The 19,486-nt window shown below is 35.9% G+C and overlaps 1 protein-coding gene across 2 annotated transcripts in view; it reads right to left on the bottom strand.

Moving 5' to 3' along the window:
• Positions 1–4,130: 4,130 nt before the first annotated feature.
• Positions 4,131–19,486, bottom strand: part of LOC138705955 (2-acylglycerol O-acyltransferase 1-like) — a 65,506-nt gene continuing 50,150 nt past the window's right edge. Inside the window, exons 5-6 of one of the 2 annotated variants that reach the window (XM_069834768.1) lie at positions 19,217–19,395; positions 4,131–4,424 (exon numbers count right to left, since the gene is read on the bottom strand). In XM_069834768.1, the coding sequence (XP_069690869.1) occupies positions 4,267–4,424; positions 19,217–19,395 (337 nt within the window). In that variant the 3' untranslated portion in view covers positions 4,131–4,266. The remainder of the gene's footprint in view (positions 4,425–19,216; positions 19,396–19,486) is intronic. The other variant, XM_069834769.1, reaches the window with a different exon arrangement.

The raw sequence follows: 19,486 nt of genomic DNA, 5'->3' as shown, positions 1-19,486 counted from the left end.
AATGGTTATTTACTGAACATAACTTGAATTGTTCTCAATTATTTCTTTAAACTTCTACAATTGAAACAACCTACAATATCTCACTTCATTAAGGTTGGAGTTTTTCGTATTTTCTGGGGTAACCTGTCGTTGCTTTTTCAGCTCTATTTATACTTTTTTTCACATGTATAAGATAATACTTAAGATAATTTGTAACATCCTTCAATTTATTCAGTCTTACGCGACTTTTCTCTCTTCTTGTTCCTGTTTTACATCACTGACTGGATACTTAGTCTGTCCTATTCTCAGAATCGTCTTGCTACTTCAGATCTATCAATATCCTGTCTTACAGCAGGTTAATAGAGGAAAACTTCATTTATATTTTGTTTTTATGGGGTTTAAAAATGCATAAGTGAGGAAACTGTATAATTGGAATGACATGAAATAACATTTTAAGACTGTATGGAAAGCACAAGTTAAGTCAGTTGAGGACCTAACATTCTAAATGTGCTAAGTGCCAAAAACAGCTTCTGAGATATTGATGAACACACTGCAAAATGCATGTTGAGATACCTACAACACCATCTTTTGATGCATGATTCCTTTACAGTTGAGTTGCGACAAAGACACATTTAATATGATATTCTCATGGGGATGTTCCTTTCTTAGATTGAATAAAATTGAATTTGAAAAAATTGGCACATCACATTTAGAATGTTACGTCTTCAATTTAGAAAAATTTTTACAACATAAATTTAGAATATTATAGATAAACCATTTTTGAGTTTAACATTTCTGTACTCAAATTTATGACAAATGTTCCCGAACAATGTAAGATTTGTGGGAAATCGTAGCTGCTTAGAACCAAAGCTAGTTGATATCTTACATTTGAAACTCTAATCCAGAAAATTTTACAAAATTGATTTACCTAGTTCTTCATTTAATAATGTGTGGTTACTTTATTCCCTAAAAAAAAAAAAAAGTAGGCTGTGTTGCTGACACTTGGACTTTTCCTGGGTCTCTTGATGCACCCTATTGGTTTAAGCGCGTTTTCCTCAATTTTGACTTTAGTGAATCTGCCATTCTAATGCTATCTTACACTAATTTTCCACTAAAATTTTACATGCTCACAACACCCACACCGCAACTTCTAATTGAATATCATTATTCATTCGAGAAAATAGGTTTACTTAGCAAACATAAATGCTGCTTATTGCATCTAAATCAGACTGAGTAATCACAGCTCCTTCTCGAAGTTGACCGTTTGCCTGAAATTGTACTCAAGATATCCACGCACTCTTCACACCCTGTGTGCAACACCTGGCACACCTAGTCGTGTAATGGGGATATGCCCCACATGTGATACCTAATTGAACGAAATCCATCAGGGACTTCCTATTGTACAAATGCTTCAAACTCCTACCAAATTTCATTACAGGGTCATTCCATGAAAAAGAATCTTGATAAAAGTAATACACTATTATTAATTCTGTAATAAAATAGATTATATTACAAGAATTGAAAACAAAAGTATTTATTTTTATTTTTATTGACTTCATACACAGTTGATGTTGGTACTGTAGTATGTGTACAATGGATTTGTATTAGGAAAAGTCAAATTGGCACATCTATCTAACCTCTAAAACTTCAAAATTGTCTACTATACACATACTGTTGTTCATTGTTTGAATTACCAACTCAATCAAAAAATTGTAAGTTTCTTTCCAATTATAGCGTTTAATAAGTTAGTATGTATTAGTGACATACACGTAACAAAAAAAGTGATTGAGTTGACTTTATTACTAAACTAAAATAAAATTAATAAGTTTGATAAAATGGGCAGAAGTAAAGCTAGGAATGAGTTCATCATTCTCAAAAATAATGTAATGTCAATTAAACTTTTATATGTTCTTTTATCATTTTCTGTCACACTTGTAACAAAGAAGTCCAAAAGGAATGCAGTTGGCCTAGTTATCTAGGCCTTTGAAATTACATTATATGTTTTTGAGACATGTAGAAAAGGTTCAGTTGAGGACGAGTCTGAATTCTTTTTTCTTTAAATTATAAATCAGTTTGATCAATGTTACATTTTGAATGGAGTTCTCTGGTATTCTAGTAATTTAGTTTACAACTCTAAGCATAAGCCTAAAATATTAGTTCTTTATCAATAGCAGTAGGCTCATTGCAGAGTAGGTAAAGTATATTTATTCAATAGAGTTCCAACAATAATGAACTTCTCGTGGATGTGTGCAGATGCCTCCTGTAAAAAAGTCTCGGCTTGGAGAAAGATAATAATGACTGATTCTGACTTGAAAGAAAGAAAAATGGATAAAGAAACAAAAAAAAAAGAATTGATATGAGATTCTAAAAAGTTAAAAGACAAGAGCAAGAGACAATGCTTGGCAGAAGAAATGTTGGAAAAGGAAAAAAAAAAAAAATCTAGCTGCAAGCTGTTGTCATGAAATTAACATCGGAAATTCCACCTGCATTTAAGAAGACTGAAGGCAGCAAATGTAGGTCCCAAAGAAATATTAGAAAAGAACAGCTTGAACTCTTGTACAACTTTTATTGCAGAGATGACATTAGTTAACCAGGTTTCGGGGAAAAGAGATACACAGTCTGTCAAAGATCCAGAAACTGACAAGTGACATACGTATTCTCCAGAAGAGATACATGATTGTTACTATAAGGGAAGTCTTTCAGTTGTTTACAGAAGAGAATGCTAAAGGGCAATGAGAGAGTTGGGTTAAGCAAGTTTTACGAATTAAGTTTTGACCTCCTCATCTGCTCCTACCATCCAATTTACTTCACAATGTTTGCGTCTGCCAATATTATGTAAATTTCAAATTTAGAAAGTTGAAGCTGTGAAAAAGTGACATATTTTCCTGGAATGTCAGGCGCGAACTTTTGGAAATCTTATCTTTCATCTTTTCTTAGGAAAAATGTATGACTAATGTATGATATTTTTGTAAAACTGAGATTTTTCACCATATCATTCAACCTGAGACAAATATTGAAAAGAATATTATTTATAGACATTGGAATGAAGCAGGTAGCCAGTCAAAATTTACAGAAGTGGATCTCCACTCGAAGATGTCGTCAGTGAGCTGAATGACTAACTTTTAAGGTTCAAGGCTCATTACATCGTTACCAAGATCCAACATTCATTCAGTGTTCTGCCCAAGGGCAGGCCTTTCACTGCAAACTTAGCTTTCTCCAATTTTTCCTATTTTCTGCCTTCCTCTTTGTCTTCTCATATGTTCCATATATATCTTAATGTCGTCTATCATCTGATATCTTCTTCTGCCCAGAACTCTTCTTGCATTCACCATTTCTTCCAGTGCATCTTTCAGCAGGCAGTTTTTTCTCAGCCAGTGACCCAACCAATTCCTTTTCCTCTTTCTGATAAGTTTCAGCATCATTCTTTCTTCACCCACTCTTTCCAACACAGCTTCATTTCTGTCCACTTCACACGTTCCATTCTTCTCCTTATCCAAATTCCAAATGCTTCTATTCACTTCTCTTCACTTCGTTGTAATGTCCACGTTCCTGCTCCATGCAATGTCACATTCCATACATTGACTCCATACCGGTACATGCACATTGACTTCTTAGCAGCAGCTCATGTTACTGCTTATAGTACATCCCACTTCTCTACTGTCCACTTCTCTACTGCCTCGTTTCGAATTCGCACATTTACCTTCTTTATTTTTTCTTCCTATGACCATGGTCGTCATCTTATTTACATTTATCTTCATCCCGTACTGCTCACAGCTGTCATTTAATTCCAGTAGCATATCCCTTAGTATGATCTCCACTTCTGCCAACACCACCATATCTGCAGCAAAAGGTCCAACAATTGTTGAACAAATTTTGTTATTTTTTATTTTGTTTTCCTAGTTTAAAAGTAAAATAACATATGGCTGTACACAACTTTTCTAGCCTACATCTCTACAGCAGACCGAATTATAAGACATTATCACGTCAAAAGTCTGTTAATTTGGACTGCTTGCTTCTATGGAATAAACCATGCCCTCAAATTGTGATAACTGTTCATAATTTGTTCAGTTCAGTCATGATGCATGAAGAAATGTTTCTCTATTTTCTCGTTCTTACATTTTCACGCTGTACCTGATTTAGAGTAAAATTGATTTAGAATGACGTTTTGTATCTTTATCACACTAACTCAACAAATTCAACTCTGTGAATGATCTAACAGCAAGAAACGACATTTGAAGAAACTGTCGCTATGTCTGTATTTCGACCACTATGAATACAAAGAAAATGTTATTTAATAATGAGGTGGATATTTTCGTGATTTGCTAAATACAATTTCTTTTTTTCTTCGAAGAGAGCTGTAAGTTCCGTGATGAATTTCTGATGCAAGTCGTCGATCTGTTCTTGTGTAGGATTAAGAATTTTCTCCATTGGCAGTGGCTTCCCAACTGAAAAAGAATAATAATATTCAATTTCAATTTCAATATACTGTATATTAAACAACAGCTATACCTATCATGTATAAAGAATCGATGAAAATACATTCAATCCAGATTTTGAGTTATGTGGCAAAAATGAAGCAGCTCAAACAGCTGAAGCTGTAATATTATAATCTTAAGAATTGAAAATAAAGAGAAGATGATAATGAGGAGAACACGAAGTCCTGTAGAATGAAATAAGTATCTGCCCACAGCAAGAATCAAACTACAGACTACTTGGTGGAGAAAAACATACGCAATTCATGGACCATAGTGACTGGAATGTTATTTTACCATAACACAATATTTAGAGACTAATATAAATTATTCATATATAGCAGTCTTTTCACAAGAAAGAATGCACCATTGAACTGCTGAACATAGGCTGTCTTCTCCAGCATTAATATTATACTCTGCTACGTTGTTGATCTGAAAAGTTTTGAATTGTTCCAGTACGAACTTACAATAGTCTGGCACCAGGGACAGACATGATGATGATGATAATGATGATGATGATGATGATAGGAAAAAAGTCTATCTAGGGATGTGTGTACATCAACCACCTCTGTCTTGCACTCTGCTACTTATTTTGTTTCAAACATCAAAGTATTATATCCTAATGAGGTACCTATAAGGTGGACTGCACACCAGTACATTACAATATGATGCAAATCTTGGACAAACCACAGACATAATTGGTTGTACAGTCAGTCGTACAACTGCAGTTTATTCGATATTTTGTATGATAATTTCACTGTGTGTGGCATTGTAGTATAACCTACAGTATGTCATGGTCTAATTGGATGGCAGTACAGAGCTTCCATAAAATCTGTCATATTACTGTACCTGTATATCGAATGACAGGTGCAACATGTAGAGATTGTTACGACCGTTAATAACATCTCTTAAGTCAGCTGCTGTGATATATACACACAGTCGAAACCGTTTATAACGACATCACTTTTAACAATGTATTGTCTATAACTGCAAAATCTAATGGTCCAGTCTAAACCCTAGAAAATTAAATTTGAAGTTTCAGCAGTCCAACAACATTGCCGTGAACACGCCCTTCTCTTGATATAGATGTAAGAGGTCAAAGAACTCGATAACTCAGTGTCTCTTGCTAGATGAGCTATTTTCTAGCACTGTGTTGCAACCAACTTACAGCATGCAATTGCTTGAATTTAGAGGTTTTTAAAATTAAATTTACACGAAAATCGTCCACAATATGAAATATGCCAGAGGGATAAATTATTCTTCTTAGCTTTATAAAATTTTTAGTAATATTTCAATAGTCATTTTAATGCTGCATGCATTTGTATTATTATTAAGGAAAGTAAAGTGGTAATGTCAGATTCGTGTAATTTGAAAAAATATATATTATAAAATTGCAACAAAATCGGCCAAGTCAAAATTGAAAACAAGGTAAAAGGTATATTAATTACGAAATAGATTTTAAATCTCAAGGGAAACTAAATCTACAAAAATTAACTATGTAACTATGAAAAAACAACTTTCTTAAATATCATCTGTTGGTCTCTGGAGGTTTTTGCTGAATAGTGAAAAATTTGCCTAGTGACTTCGCCAGTTTTGATACTAGACGCCTCAATTATACATGTACGAGTAGCAGCAGGAGACTGAGAAATAAGATATAGAGTCATTAAGTGAGCTTAATGGCCAGCTCATCACAGATTACAAGTGAAAGTTCTTGTGAAGTACTGTAGCCTATAGAATTGTAATTTTCAATTTAACAAAAAGGATGTCTTCTATGTATATCATTATAAGATATAGGCCTACATATTTATTAGTTGATAGAATTGGCATCATAATTTGAGAGAGTTTACGTTCCGGTAATTGAAAATATGCTATTTATGGATTTTAATGGTAAGATGAACAAGTAAGCAGTGTAGTTGGTACCAATAATAGATGTTGGACGACTTATACACCCAAGTTACTAAGCAGATATAGGAGCCACCAGCAAGGTCTCAGGGTAGCTAGTGGTAAGTGTGACTCGTGATCCCAGTCGTGCTTGTCCATGTGTTCGAATCCTGCTTGGACTGATTACTGACCGGGTTTTTACCCTGAGATTTTCCCTAACATGAAGTCGAATGTCGATAATCTCTCAAGAAATCCTCGGACTGATTTTGCCAAATTAAAATATCGCTATCACCAATCTCATTGATGCTTAGTAACCTCGTAGGTGACGCATTGTCGTTAAGAGACAAAAAAAATGGATTTATTAATAATATGATGTGGAGGCAATAGGCCTACTTGTAGTGCATGCGTAAACATAAACGATGCAGATTCATTCATGCACTAGTATTGCTAACCAGTATTCAGCCAGACAGTTCTGCTTGAAGTTCTGGGCCTGCTTTCCAATCGAATTTACAGTGTGTCTGATGATTACATGGATCTAAACATTTTGAAACAAATTATAATAAATACATTTTAATTAAAACGAACCTGTTCTAAAAGTAAATATGGGCTCAATTTTTAATTTATTATGATTTTATTGTACAGGACCGTTTTTGCAAAACTTGCTAACTGCAAAATTTGCAGATTGAGATCATAGTGGATTAGTTAACATCAAGCAGGCCTCTACACGATGTTAAAGGCATCTTAGTAAAATTGAATTATTTCTCTTCATTGTAGTGTGTCAAAGTGTGATCGTTGCACCTATAACCTACTTGTTTCCATTCAGTTTTTTGTGTCTCCTGTAAAATTTAGTTTTTTTCAGTTAGCAAGTTTTGCAAAAACGGTTATTATTATAATTATCGGTAAGTCTGTTATAATTATGCGTTTTTGTAAAATACTTTTTCATATTATCTTTGATCATGTTGCAACATGGCGCAGTTGACGCCATTGATCCCTAAAGAGAAATTAAATTGATTAACTTATTGTTGAGAGCTTGTTGGAAACAAAATGTCTCTTCGTGTTGAGGTGTTTGTTTTTTAAATCGGTTATTTAACGACTCTGTATCAAATATTGGGTTATTTAGCGTCGTGGAATTGATGATAGCGAGATGAGGCCGAGGTTTCGCTAGAGATTACCGTACATTCTCCTTACAGTGGGGGGAAAAAACCTCTGCAAAGTCCCAACCAGATAATTGACCCAAGCGGCAATCCACGCCCGAGCGCTGCTCTGGATCAGCAGGTAAATGGCGGTGGTCTGTGGTGAATTGTTACATTTGTGTTTTGTGAAGTTGTATCGTGACCAAGGTAGCCTAAAATATGGCAGGACATATACCACAATGACGTATTTAATGACGTTTGGCTGATGAATAAGGAATTCACGAACCGGCTGTCAAAGAACGGTGGTAAAATCGGGTTTTATAAAATTATTCTTGTGAGTTTTTTCTGTAAAGTTAGATTGCGTGAAAACGGAAGGCTAAAGCGTTACAATAGTTCAGACTCATGTTAATGAATAGCGTGGTGTACTAACAAGTTCTATAGTTTTAATGTACGAATTTTGTATAAATGGAAGTAAGAAACAAGAAATAATCTTCAATTAGGATTGGGTTCTGTTAGTCATATTAGTTTTGAAAATTTATGTCCATAATATTCAGGTTTGGGACCGTTTCACCACGCTATTACTTTTTTATGAAAGGTGTCCGGCTGTATTTAAAGTTAGCAACCCTGTCGTATATAGATTTCCTCGATAATAATTGAATACAATTATTGTACATTCATTTATCTATTATTATCGAGGGACTCTACTTTAAACTGCGTTTTTCCTTTTCTACATAAATGTCCAAAGGTAGTAAAACACGCAAGAATTGCGTAACTAAAGTTCCAATGGCATATTTTGGTACTTTCATTACATTTTACTAAATGCAGCGTGATCACAGAGTACCTAAATCAAAGATTGAAGTGACCATGTGAAGGCACAGACTAGAATGAGCTGTTTTGACAAGTAGACCAGGCACCCTCCTTTATTTTTGTAAGCGACGGAAACGTAAAGAAACGTTGCGTTTGAACCGCCTATGTTTCTGTATTACAGAACAATACTAAAGTCACTTACAGCTAACAAGCACAGTGTAATAACATACAAGTAAGTGTACAAGAAGCTTTGGAAGATCGCAGTTTTTCTGTTCTTTATTAATTACAATCAAATTTGCTTGTAGAATATGCTGAGAATTTATACATTTCGCATACGGTCCTAATGTAAGGAAGTAAGTAGAGATGTATGTGATGGGGTTAGGTGAAAGTAATGTACTATGCGTAAGTTATCTGCCTACGTAAATTAAATGCAGTGTGTTGAAAAACAACAGTAATGTAGCCTATGTACTGTAATTCTTTTGCAAAACATGGGCCGTATTCATAGACATTTTTAGCGCGGGCTTTCGGTGGATGATCAGCGTTTTTCGTATTCATAAACCAGTGTTAGCGATAGGATATTATTTGAATTCTGTACAAGTAACCAGTGGATAGCCGGGGCTAGCTTAGTACGCTCGTAGCGCGTGCTGCGAAATATCTATGAATAGCACCCTACGTCTACGTAAACACAGCGCATCAGTTGCTGCAAGTTGGCGTGGTACGGATTTGTCATTGAATTGTACTGTATGTACTAAGTCTATATCAAGTTATCGTGGTTAAGTTGTGTTGCATAACGGTCAGTGATTTTTTTTTAAGAAAATGCATTAAACTTGTACAATGTGTTCAACAATAACAATGAATAGTTCACAGAACTTTAATGGACGTAAACAGAGCGTAATTCATGCTATAAATGAGCAGTGATAGGATTAATTTGTGTTTGAAGTGTTGTGTGTAACTTACTTCCGTACGTACAGTAGAAGAGGATAGTGGTCAAATGACATCTTACACAACGATTAGTTTTTTTTAACGAAAATAAGTTAAATTATTTACTTAATATGCCGTTGAAAGAACGCGATCATGGACATGTATAACATCAATCACAGAGTTATCCTCAAATTCGGCCAGAAGGAGAATAGAAGTTAGGATATTCTCTTGAAGCAGCCTGGTAAGGACTACTTTCCTTTAGGGTATAATGTGTATAATTGCACTGTTTATTATTGTGCGGTTCTGCTATAAGTAACTTACATTAATCTAACTGCATCTATGTGCAAACTTCTTTCTGCCACAGAAATTTAACCTTTTCTATAAATATGCAACACTTTATTTATTTATGTACCCTCAATAGAGGTCCAAGGCACATACCAAATATAGGTCTATAAAATATTTACATTACATTTTCAACGTTTTCTTATGATTGACATACCGTAATGTCAGCCTCCTTACACTCTAACAGAAAAGTACAGTATGTGCCCTGGACTTCTATAGCCGGAAGATGGAGGCCTGGCCGATGTTTACTACCTAATTATCTAATACTCGTCAACCTGCTTCTACAGTACACTAAAAGACCGCCACTGGCGTACAGATATCCCAACTTTCAGATATAGGCCTATGTAAAATTTGGATACGTAATGACTTCATGATGCCTGTAACAAGATAATACCGGTACATAGATCTTGGCCCGATTTTATGATGCCTGTAACAAGATAATACATAGGTCTTGGCCCCAATGATCTGATGGATACTTGTCACCATGAAATATCCTCATCAGGTCATCACTTTAAAAGCAACAATGTGTTGTGCCACGTATCGCATTGTTCATGTACCCTGCACCACGGGACGCATGGAAGGTAACCAATTTTCTCTGACCCCGAGAATTTCTTTTGAAAAGTTCTGTGTGAGATCGTGTCGAATAAAATTGATGGTTTGTGTAATTTTAGTCAAAATACGGGTATACCGTAATGTGTGCAGAATGAACGTTGCATCATTTGTTTGAATTCCGTCTAAGTCCATCCAATTACATCACATGGATTCCATATGAACATCAAGGGAGTCCCGCCATGTTTCCATGTACTGTATTGTATGAATTACCTCTAAAAATTATTACAAAGGTTATGAAATTCCGATAAGAGTATGAAAAACCCTCGATATCAACATTTACAAATGAATTGTATCAAGAAATGACTTTAGTAATCTCCTGGTAAACAAACTGAAATTAAACTATTTAAATTAAGGGAACTACCTTTTGTTTGTGAATATGCAGAAGAGCATAGGCTTAGTTGACAACCTTATCATAGGCATGTAACTAAGCTATCATTTCTCTTTTTACGTAGGCTAAATGTCCAACCGTAGACAATTGTACAGGGACATCATTTTATTTTTACTTCAATTTTTATTGTACCTGAGTTTTTGAATGTACTTCACTCCCACCCCTTCTACTAATGAAGTTCCAACTCCACACAGAGCCAAGACAGCAGATAGTAAGCAGTACTGAGTTACTGAGTATAGTACGTTCCAGAAATATGTTCGCGTTTTCCAGTGACGAAAGAGCTTTCAATATTGAATCACATTTTCGCACAGGTACTGTCCGTTTGCCTACGTCGCATCCCGATTTCCCCCACCTGCTTCTGCTCGCCCCTCTGTAAAAGCTGGGCTGTCTTAGCTCTTTTCTGAAAACATTAATTTCTCTTAGGAATTGGACGTTTACGTAATATTATACAACTGTTTAATTTAACTTAAATAAAATGGCCTCGTTAAGTAATTAACTGTCACGTGATTTCCTCCCTTTCTACAATCATGCGGCATAACCACTTGGACGGACAGTAAATAGCATGTCTGAGTAATTTTATATTTTCGGGTCGGGCAGAAGTGAAGATTGAATTCACAGTACGTAGAGGAGGTATAGAATTATTTCAACATGAGTTACTTGTACGAAGGACGAAACTGGCAATTGGAATTAGATGCAATAGTCTATAGTGCGATAATATGCACAAAAGAACTGAAGCCTGTATCGAAATGAACGGCCACCATTTTCAAAATTGTGTTTAAATATTCATATTATGATTATTTTTCAATTTAACTTCTTTGTCTATATTGTACGCTAATGTGCTGTAGACAGTATAATATACACCGCATAATGAATACGTTCGCATGGATAACTCACTTCGTGAGTAAAAACACTTATTCTTAATACAGTACTGTACTTTGATTAAAGAAAAACCTAATGAAAATTATCAAACTCAAAATTGCGATATTTCCTAGTTTACGTAAATGGATGAACTACTTTTCTTCCTTCCTATACCTAGTAGAGTGATTTGTGTTTTACGCCGGTATCATCGAACTCCAGTCTTGGAGGGGGGAACAAGCGGTATTTCCGGTTCTCTAAAGGTATAGACAGGTTAATATTAAAAATGTTAGTAAAAATAAAATGATGTCCCTGTATAACTTATGTCTTTGTATATCATATTATGAACGTATAGACAAGAATGAGCTATCGCCATATTACCATAGCTATTTCCACAAGTAGATCACTCCGCTCCTTTATTTTATTAGCCACGGAAATTATATATCATCGAGTTTTAATCCGCCTATAATATTTCTGTAGAATAGAAGAACAAGTATTGTGTAATAACATAGAAGTGTACAGGAGATTTTGGAAGATAGCAGTTTTTTTTTTGTTTTGCATTGGTTACAACCTAGATCATATATGTAACAATAGGTCGGCTTCATAGGCTTTGACGTTAACAACTTTTGTCAGATTTACTACACTGTCATCTAGTTGTTACATAAGGAGTCGCGTCATAATTCCCATTTGAATTGCATTAGCGACTGTACTGCCATCTCGTGTTCGTTTACGGCGGACGGGTGGCGATCCTGGCGGTTGTTCTTTTCAAAGTGCTGCCGATTTTAACATAGCGATGAGTTATCTGTTACATATAGGCTATGATCTAGGGTTACAATCAAATTTAATGTGTACGAGCACTTGCGTAGGAAGTAAACTGTAAACGAGCATTTAAGAATTTCGCATAATGCCTACGGTCCTAATGGGTCCTAATGGCAGGAAATAAGCAGAGAAATATATTATGAGGTTAGATGGAAATGTGCTACGCTTAAGTTATCCTGTACATAAATTAAGTGCAGTGTGTTGTTGAACAACAACAATGATATTTTGTAGTTCTTTCTCAGAATATTTAATGTGGACATAAACAGCGCAGTTCATGCTACAGTATAACGGAGCTGTGAAATGGATTAGCCTAAATTTGTGATTGAAATGTTATGTACAGTAGAGAACGATCGTGGTCAATTGATAGTATTGTAAAACGACCTGTTTACTTCACGTTGATATATAAATTACGGTCTTTATTTATTTAATAATATACTGTATTATACTACTTCCGTTGAACGAACTTGTTCATGGAGATGCCTGACTTCATTCAGCGAGTTACTGTAGGTCTGTCCACAAATTCGGTCACAAGAAGTGGTCTGTCTATAAATTCGGCCAGAAGAGAAATAGAAGTAAGGTTTTTCTCTTCAAACAGCTTGGTAAGGACTACTTTCCCTTACAATGTGTGTAATTGCACTGTCTGTTATTATCTGTTATGCTTAACTCGTTTCTTTTGATCTAATGGTGTTTGCTAACTTATTTCTGCCATAGAAATTTAGCCTTTCCTGTCGAGTTCTGCAGCAATTTGCTTCGATACTACGAGTAAAATACCGTTACTGGTGTACAGACATCCTTACTTTTAGAAATGATGTGTAGCATTTAAATGTAATCATTTTGTGATAATAAGCAAGTTGGCATAGTAATGTGGTCGCTTCTTGTCATTAAGGTCGCGCATGAACTATCCTCATCAGTTCATCTTTGTGAAAGGAACATTGTCATGCAACATAATCTGTATTATTTATCGCGCTTTATGGGACGTATGAAATTGAAAAACGACCGATTTTCTTCTCTCTCATGAATTTTGGCCCTTTCTAAACATTTAGGCTACTGGGTTTGCGAGATACAGCATAATGTAGAATAAAATATATATTTTTTGTGCAATCTAGTCAAAACACGGCTATGATGATAAACAGAGCGAACTTCTGTTTGAATTCTTTGTATGGTGCAGGAGTTTTTTTTATTAATTCGATTTAGAATTTTTTTTTTTTTTTGGCAATTGATTAAATTATATTATTTTGCATTTATTTACGTTATCGATACCGTTCCTGTCCACTATTTCTATATTTCTTCGCGTGACTTTCAACCAGCTATGCTTTATGCTTTATACAGCTTTATGATCACTCTCCGGAGCGCCTTATCTTTCGTAAATTTCATTTTTTTCATTCGTGACGTATCTTGTACATCCTTGGCTTTCAGCGTCGTCAGATTGGATTGTATTACTCTTTCCTCTTTGTTATCTCACTTTTCACCCTTAGTTCATTTTCCCACGGTGCGTTTTTTGTGATGGATTGCATGCTGGGAGCAGTGTAGCTTACTTGTTGGAAATCCTGCTCATTGCTGGCTGCTTTGGTAACGAGACCTATTACCCAGGGCCGTATTTAGACATTAGCATTGCGTCTGGGGAAATTTATATTTTGCCGTCCCGTTCTTTAATCGATTCTTTGCAATGTAAACAGTCAACAGGGTCATTACTTTGAAAATTCTAGCAGTCATAAATCATGTGTACTCACAGTCAGCTTCAGACAGAGGAGTTCTGCTCTTGGAAAAATTGAGTCATACAGCATAATTTAAGTGTTCTTTAAAATATTTAAATGACTATAAAATAAGTTTTTAAAATACCGTAATAGTTAAGTAATATTTTTGATAAATTAATTTAACGTAGGTATCTTTTACTATGTTCTACCCAGATCACATACTGTATAAACTTATGGGTTTTGAAGGCAACCACTTTTATTAATTTCACTTTGCTGCCATCTATCGACTGCAGAAGAAGTCACGTTATAACTCTCATTTGAATTGCTCAGAGAAACTGTACTTCCATCTAGCGGTCGTTACCAATCGACAGTGGCAATCATTGTGGTTGTTCATTTCGACATGTTACCGTTTTCAACACGGGGATGACCAATCTGTATGTGATCAGGGGTTCTACTTGTCGGAGGAAATAAAATGTCACTATCATTTACTGGCGAAGAGTTGTTCGTGTTGTCTACTGTACCTATATGATTTGACTCAACAATATTAGCATTTATCACTTAAGTCAGAAGCAGTAGACACAGAAGTACCAGGTTGTTGAGCCGAACTTTTCGAATCCATTTTCTTAAAATAAATCTGATTTTGGAATTCTTTGATTAATTCATTGTTCCGAATAGTCCTTTTGTTTTTTGCACTGCGCACCACTTAATTCAAATTCAAATTTATTCACAATTTACATTTGAAATGAATAGGCCTACAAATGAATAGATACCCGAAATGAGCTTATGCTCATATGAACTCTAAGGTCTCTCTTTCGTAATTAACTAATCATTAACTCACATACCAACTGATCAACCTACCAGACTACCATCACTCCGCATGTGCAACTGCAAAGAAACGTAACGTAAATAGTTCAAAAGCTGGCTCTGTGCAGTTTAGAAAATGAGTAAGGATGTTTTGATTCACAATATTGTTTGATCGGGTATGCTATATTAAACCCTAAGTACATGGCCAGTAACTGTCAATCCCTTTCCATTATTTTCTTATAATATTATTAATTGTCATTGTCGTTATTTTTAACCTAATTCCGGACAAATATCACAGTCTTAATGAATGCGACATGTTTATTGTTGCTTTGAGAATGAAAACGATACTGCGCTCCGTTTCACAGGTGAATTGGTAATCCCTCTTTGTTCCTAGCAAAAGTATTCTTTGTTCGTTTTGGGCTTGTTCGAATGTCGTATCATATTATTTTCATAAATAATTACAAAATAAAAATTTATATACCATTTTAAAGTGTTTTTTTTCCTCATCCGCAACAAAATTCGAAAATGTTTCGAATGCCCTTCGGGCAAAAAGCGCCGCCCTCTGCCCATTGGTAAATATGGGTCTGCATTACCTGTTTTTCCTAAAGATGGGACATGACATTAGCGCTGCGATCGGGAAAAGCACTGAATATCACACAGCGTGGGGGGCCTGTTGTTATGGTAACCACGGTTGAGTTGCTATGATGTACCGAATTAGGTTACATAATATGGAGTTTCAGTGCAGTAATTCTGCGTTTTCATATGGTGAAGAATCGGTGGAACGGAGAAAAATTTTCTCCGACATCGCGGCTCGAAACCTGGTTTCCAGCTTTACGTGCTGGCGCTTTATCCACTAAGCCACACCGGATTCAAGTTCCGATGCCGGATTGATTCCCTCTCATTGTCAGTTTAAGTTTTACCTTCAGGGAACCAAAGGGGAACACAGTAGGTAGAACTTAGACTGAGAGGGATTTAGTCCTTTCTACCGATTCTTCACCACACCAAACGGTTGAGTTGTCAAAGTTACAGTTCCCAAATGCTGATTCGATATATGGGAAATAATGTATTGCTAGGAATAAACCTGTTTCAGTTTGTATTCCTAGACATAGTCCTAATGGTGAACCTAAGTTTCGTTAGATTCTAATATTAGATGGTGCTGGTAAGTCAAAACGTTGACTTTTTTAATAAAGAGTGTCTAATTCGTAATTCATTAATTTATTTGTCGTAATGGTCCTTTTGAAATGTTTGTAATTTTTGGTACTACGATTAATCTTAGAAATGAATAGGAAGATGATATATATTGAAATTAGGTTTGTTGGTTCATCATTATATAACTTTATTAATGAATTTATTATTTCATTTTCTATGTTGTAAATATGTTCGTGAATTATAACTTCGCTCAATAGCTCTTTTGACGCCATTTGTTGTGCACAGAATGTCAGAATTAATACGTTTCGTGTTTCATTCTTTGTCGATTTTTGTATTGTTTTATACCTTCGCGTCATTTATCAATGAATATTTTAACGTTAGCCATCTAACGTCAAATGCTCACTTCAGCCGATCGCGTGGTCGTCTATATTGGCCACGCAGCCTCGTAGTTCCAAGCTCGACCTGTCATGTCCCATTAAAAAAGAAATAAATAGTTTGCTGCATTTCCAGGATAGTTTCCATGCTAGTACTCGTGCGTGCTTCTATGTTGGGTCAGTGTTACCAAGTGTTTTCCAACTAAATCTGTTCTTTTTTTCCCTATATTTCTTAGTTTCTAGGAATACAACAATCAAATATACAACTTTAGTTGTTTTACACTTCTGGTTTAGTTACTTTATTACTACGTTTACTATTAGTAATGTAGGACTTCAGTTGTTTTCCACTTTTGGTTTAGTTTCTTGTTGTTCATGAGCGATGCTTATACTGTACTGGGAGTGAGAGAACAACAGACGATATTACAATTTGAACAGAAGAGAGCAAATGAAAAGTTTGGATTCGAAATGAGTTTTGGATACGGTTGAACCAAAAATGAAGTTAGGACTTTAATTGTGGCGTACAGGGAAGAAACTTGCCAGTTGCTTCTAACACAGTTTCCATGTTTGATGTCTACAAAGTTCAAGGGCGCAAGGGTCCGGACCTCCCTCAAAGTGATCAGTTGCAACATTTTTACTGAATTTTTAAGCATTCATTAATTTCCTTTAGTCTTCTGCCCAAGGGCAGGTCTTTCACTGCGAACCCAGCTTTAGCCAGTCTTTCCTATTTTCTGCCTTCCTCTTTGTTTCCTCATATGATCCATGTATCTTAATGTCTTCTATCATCTGATATCTTCTTCTACCCCAGACTCTCTTCAGTTCACCATTCCTTCCAGTGCATCCTTCAGTAGGCAGTTTCTTCTCAGCCAGTGATAGCATATAATTCCGTTATATGTAATTTCACCGAAATGATTAACATACATGTACATAACACTTCTGATTTGACATCCATTGTGATATCACAGCTTCTCCACAAGATACTGTTAACAAACTAAAGTAAAAGCCAAGAAAACTGCACTTCATTTTGTAAAAAAATAGAAGGTATGTTTATGTGTGTATGTGTGCATTTATGTAACTTAACATCTCTTTATTGGACCAACCCCAAGAGAAATTCCTGGGTGCGCGATTGACGAAATTTCACGCCCTATCGTCCCAACATGCAAGGGATCCCACTCCGGTCACCGAAGCAAACACGGCAGCCAGCAGTGTAGCCAGCTTAGCCCCAAGCTCGCTGGCCAGCAAGGAAATAAGTGCCGTGGGGACCGGGTAAGTAACTATAACGTCATTGGACCGGGCTTTAGGCCGGCAACACACTATAGGCTCCACGCGTTGCAGGGAGAAATGCACCGCCGCGCTCTGAGTGGCGAAAATGGTTAAGTTCTTGCGTGTTACCACGCAAGCATCAGCCGTCATCTCACCGCGTGTCATGGCAGATTTAATAATAACAGTGGTATTTCAAAGTATTTTATATGACAGTAATCAGCTAAATTCTTCTAAGAAAGGACGTTTACTTGCATAAAGTGGTCATGTATTGAATTTACAACAAAAACAGTTATACGGAAACAGTGTTAGCAAACAACCGTATATATCAACTTTCCACACATTATATGCCAAACCTAAGTATGCTAGTAAACTGTCTGGGCCTGACTCCCCATACGAAGAAAGAAAATTTAGTGGTTATAGTTCGAATTTAGTGGTTATAGTTCAATCTCTAATGAATCACTATTAGGCCTAAATGTCCGGGCTGGTGTTAACACAGACAGGAATTAGGGAACCTGTAGGCTAGATGAACAACTACTGTTGTATTTAAATGAAAATTCTCTCTTTGAATTTTGTACACGAGTAGTCTTTACTATAGAACACAATAATTATTCTGTTGTATTTTTCTTTAGAATGATAAAATATCTTATGGAACTTCATTATATCAATCATTCGTAATGTTGTACACCGGAATATTTTCGTCTTTTGCTTGGAATGGGAGAAAACCTATAACAATTAAAATGTCAAATAATTACTGTATCGATGTTGACTGCAATAATAGGTACATAAAAAAACGAACGTAATGAAACTTGGAGGTTGTGTTAATTACCTATCTTGGCGTATTCTAATAAATATAATTTTTCTTTTCCAGTTTTCTCTTTGTTTCTATCGCGTTATGGATCTATCCGGTGGAACAAGAGAAGAATGTGCACTGAATTCACTAATTTTACTGTGATTTGCAACGAAAAACATAACTACGTTTTCACAATAGGATCTTATTTAAAGGAAATTAAAGCTTTAGGTTTACTTGATATGTGTTAAGGCAGTAGTGTCAGAGTTATAAACTCCGAAACCGGTTGTGGTGCTAGAGACGTCCAGTCAGAGCGTGAACTTGCTTATGTCTGTGGAAGCACCGGGGCACGCAACGAGTTATAGTGGAGCACTCCGCTCCGTTTAGGCTGTGTCTGACAACGCTGTGTTAAGGGATAGAATACGGAAACTGACATGAAGAAGTAGCAGATGATGGTTAAATAACAGAATCAGCTCCTGTCAAACCCAAAGAGTATATGGCAACGTTGCGCAACTCTCGTTGGAAGGTAATAGTTTCGCTCATTTTGTTAACTGTGCTTTTGCATTGTGAATTAGCTTCAAGAATAGATTCCTAGTTTCCGAGTCGCTCGATAAGTTTACTATGGTCCGTCCCAGGGATCTGTAGAGTAGAAATACGAAATATGACCTCTGCGCAAGTGGTATGTGGAATGGCAGGACCAATGGCCGCTGAGCGGAGGCATTGGTTGAACGAAGCTACCAATCGCTTGCAGGAAGGGGATCATTTCTATCTGAACTCTCTACCACGAGAATTTTACCCCTTAGCGGCCTCGAGCTGATTCTGCCACAATACACTCCGGCACAGATAGACTCCGCCCCCATATGCGCCAGGTCTCTACAGATACCTGGAAGGACCATAGAATTTCTTGTTTTAGCTTGCATTGTAAATTATTCATCTTACCTACGACGATCATTTCTCGACGATATGGCAATGGCCCATTGCCGTAAGCAAGGATAGGAGCAACTGTAGTTTTCTTTCTGATGAATTCTTGGAATCTTCTAAACCGTGATCCCTCAGGAAAGTCCACCTGGGCATAAATATTTGTCTCTCCGAAAGATATGACAGGTACCAGTGGAGTCCTATTTAGAAATGAATATCATTAAATTAATACATAGCCTTTTCCATTATACATAACAATTCAAATAACTACGATATTATTTGAATAATTAT

The sequence above is a fragment of the Periplaneta americana genome, chromosome 9 (genome assembly GCF_040183065.1).
Source record: "Periplaneta americana isolate PAMFEO1 chromosome 9, P.americana_PAMFEO1_priV1, whole genome shotgun sequence".
NCBI classification, from domain to species: Eukaryota; Metazoa; Arthropoda; class Insecta; order Blattodea; family Blattidae; genus Periplaneta; species Periplaneta americana.
This window is presented reverse-complemented; position numbering and strand designations above follow the sequence as displayed.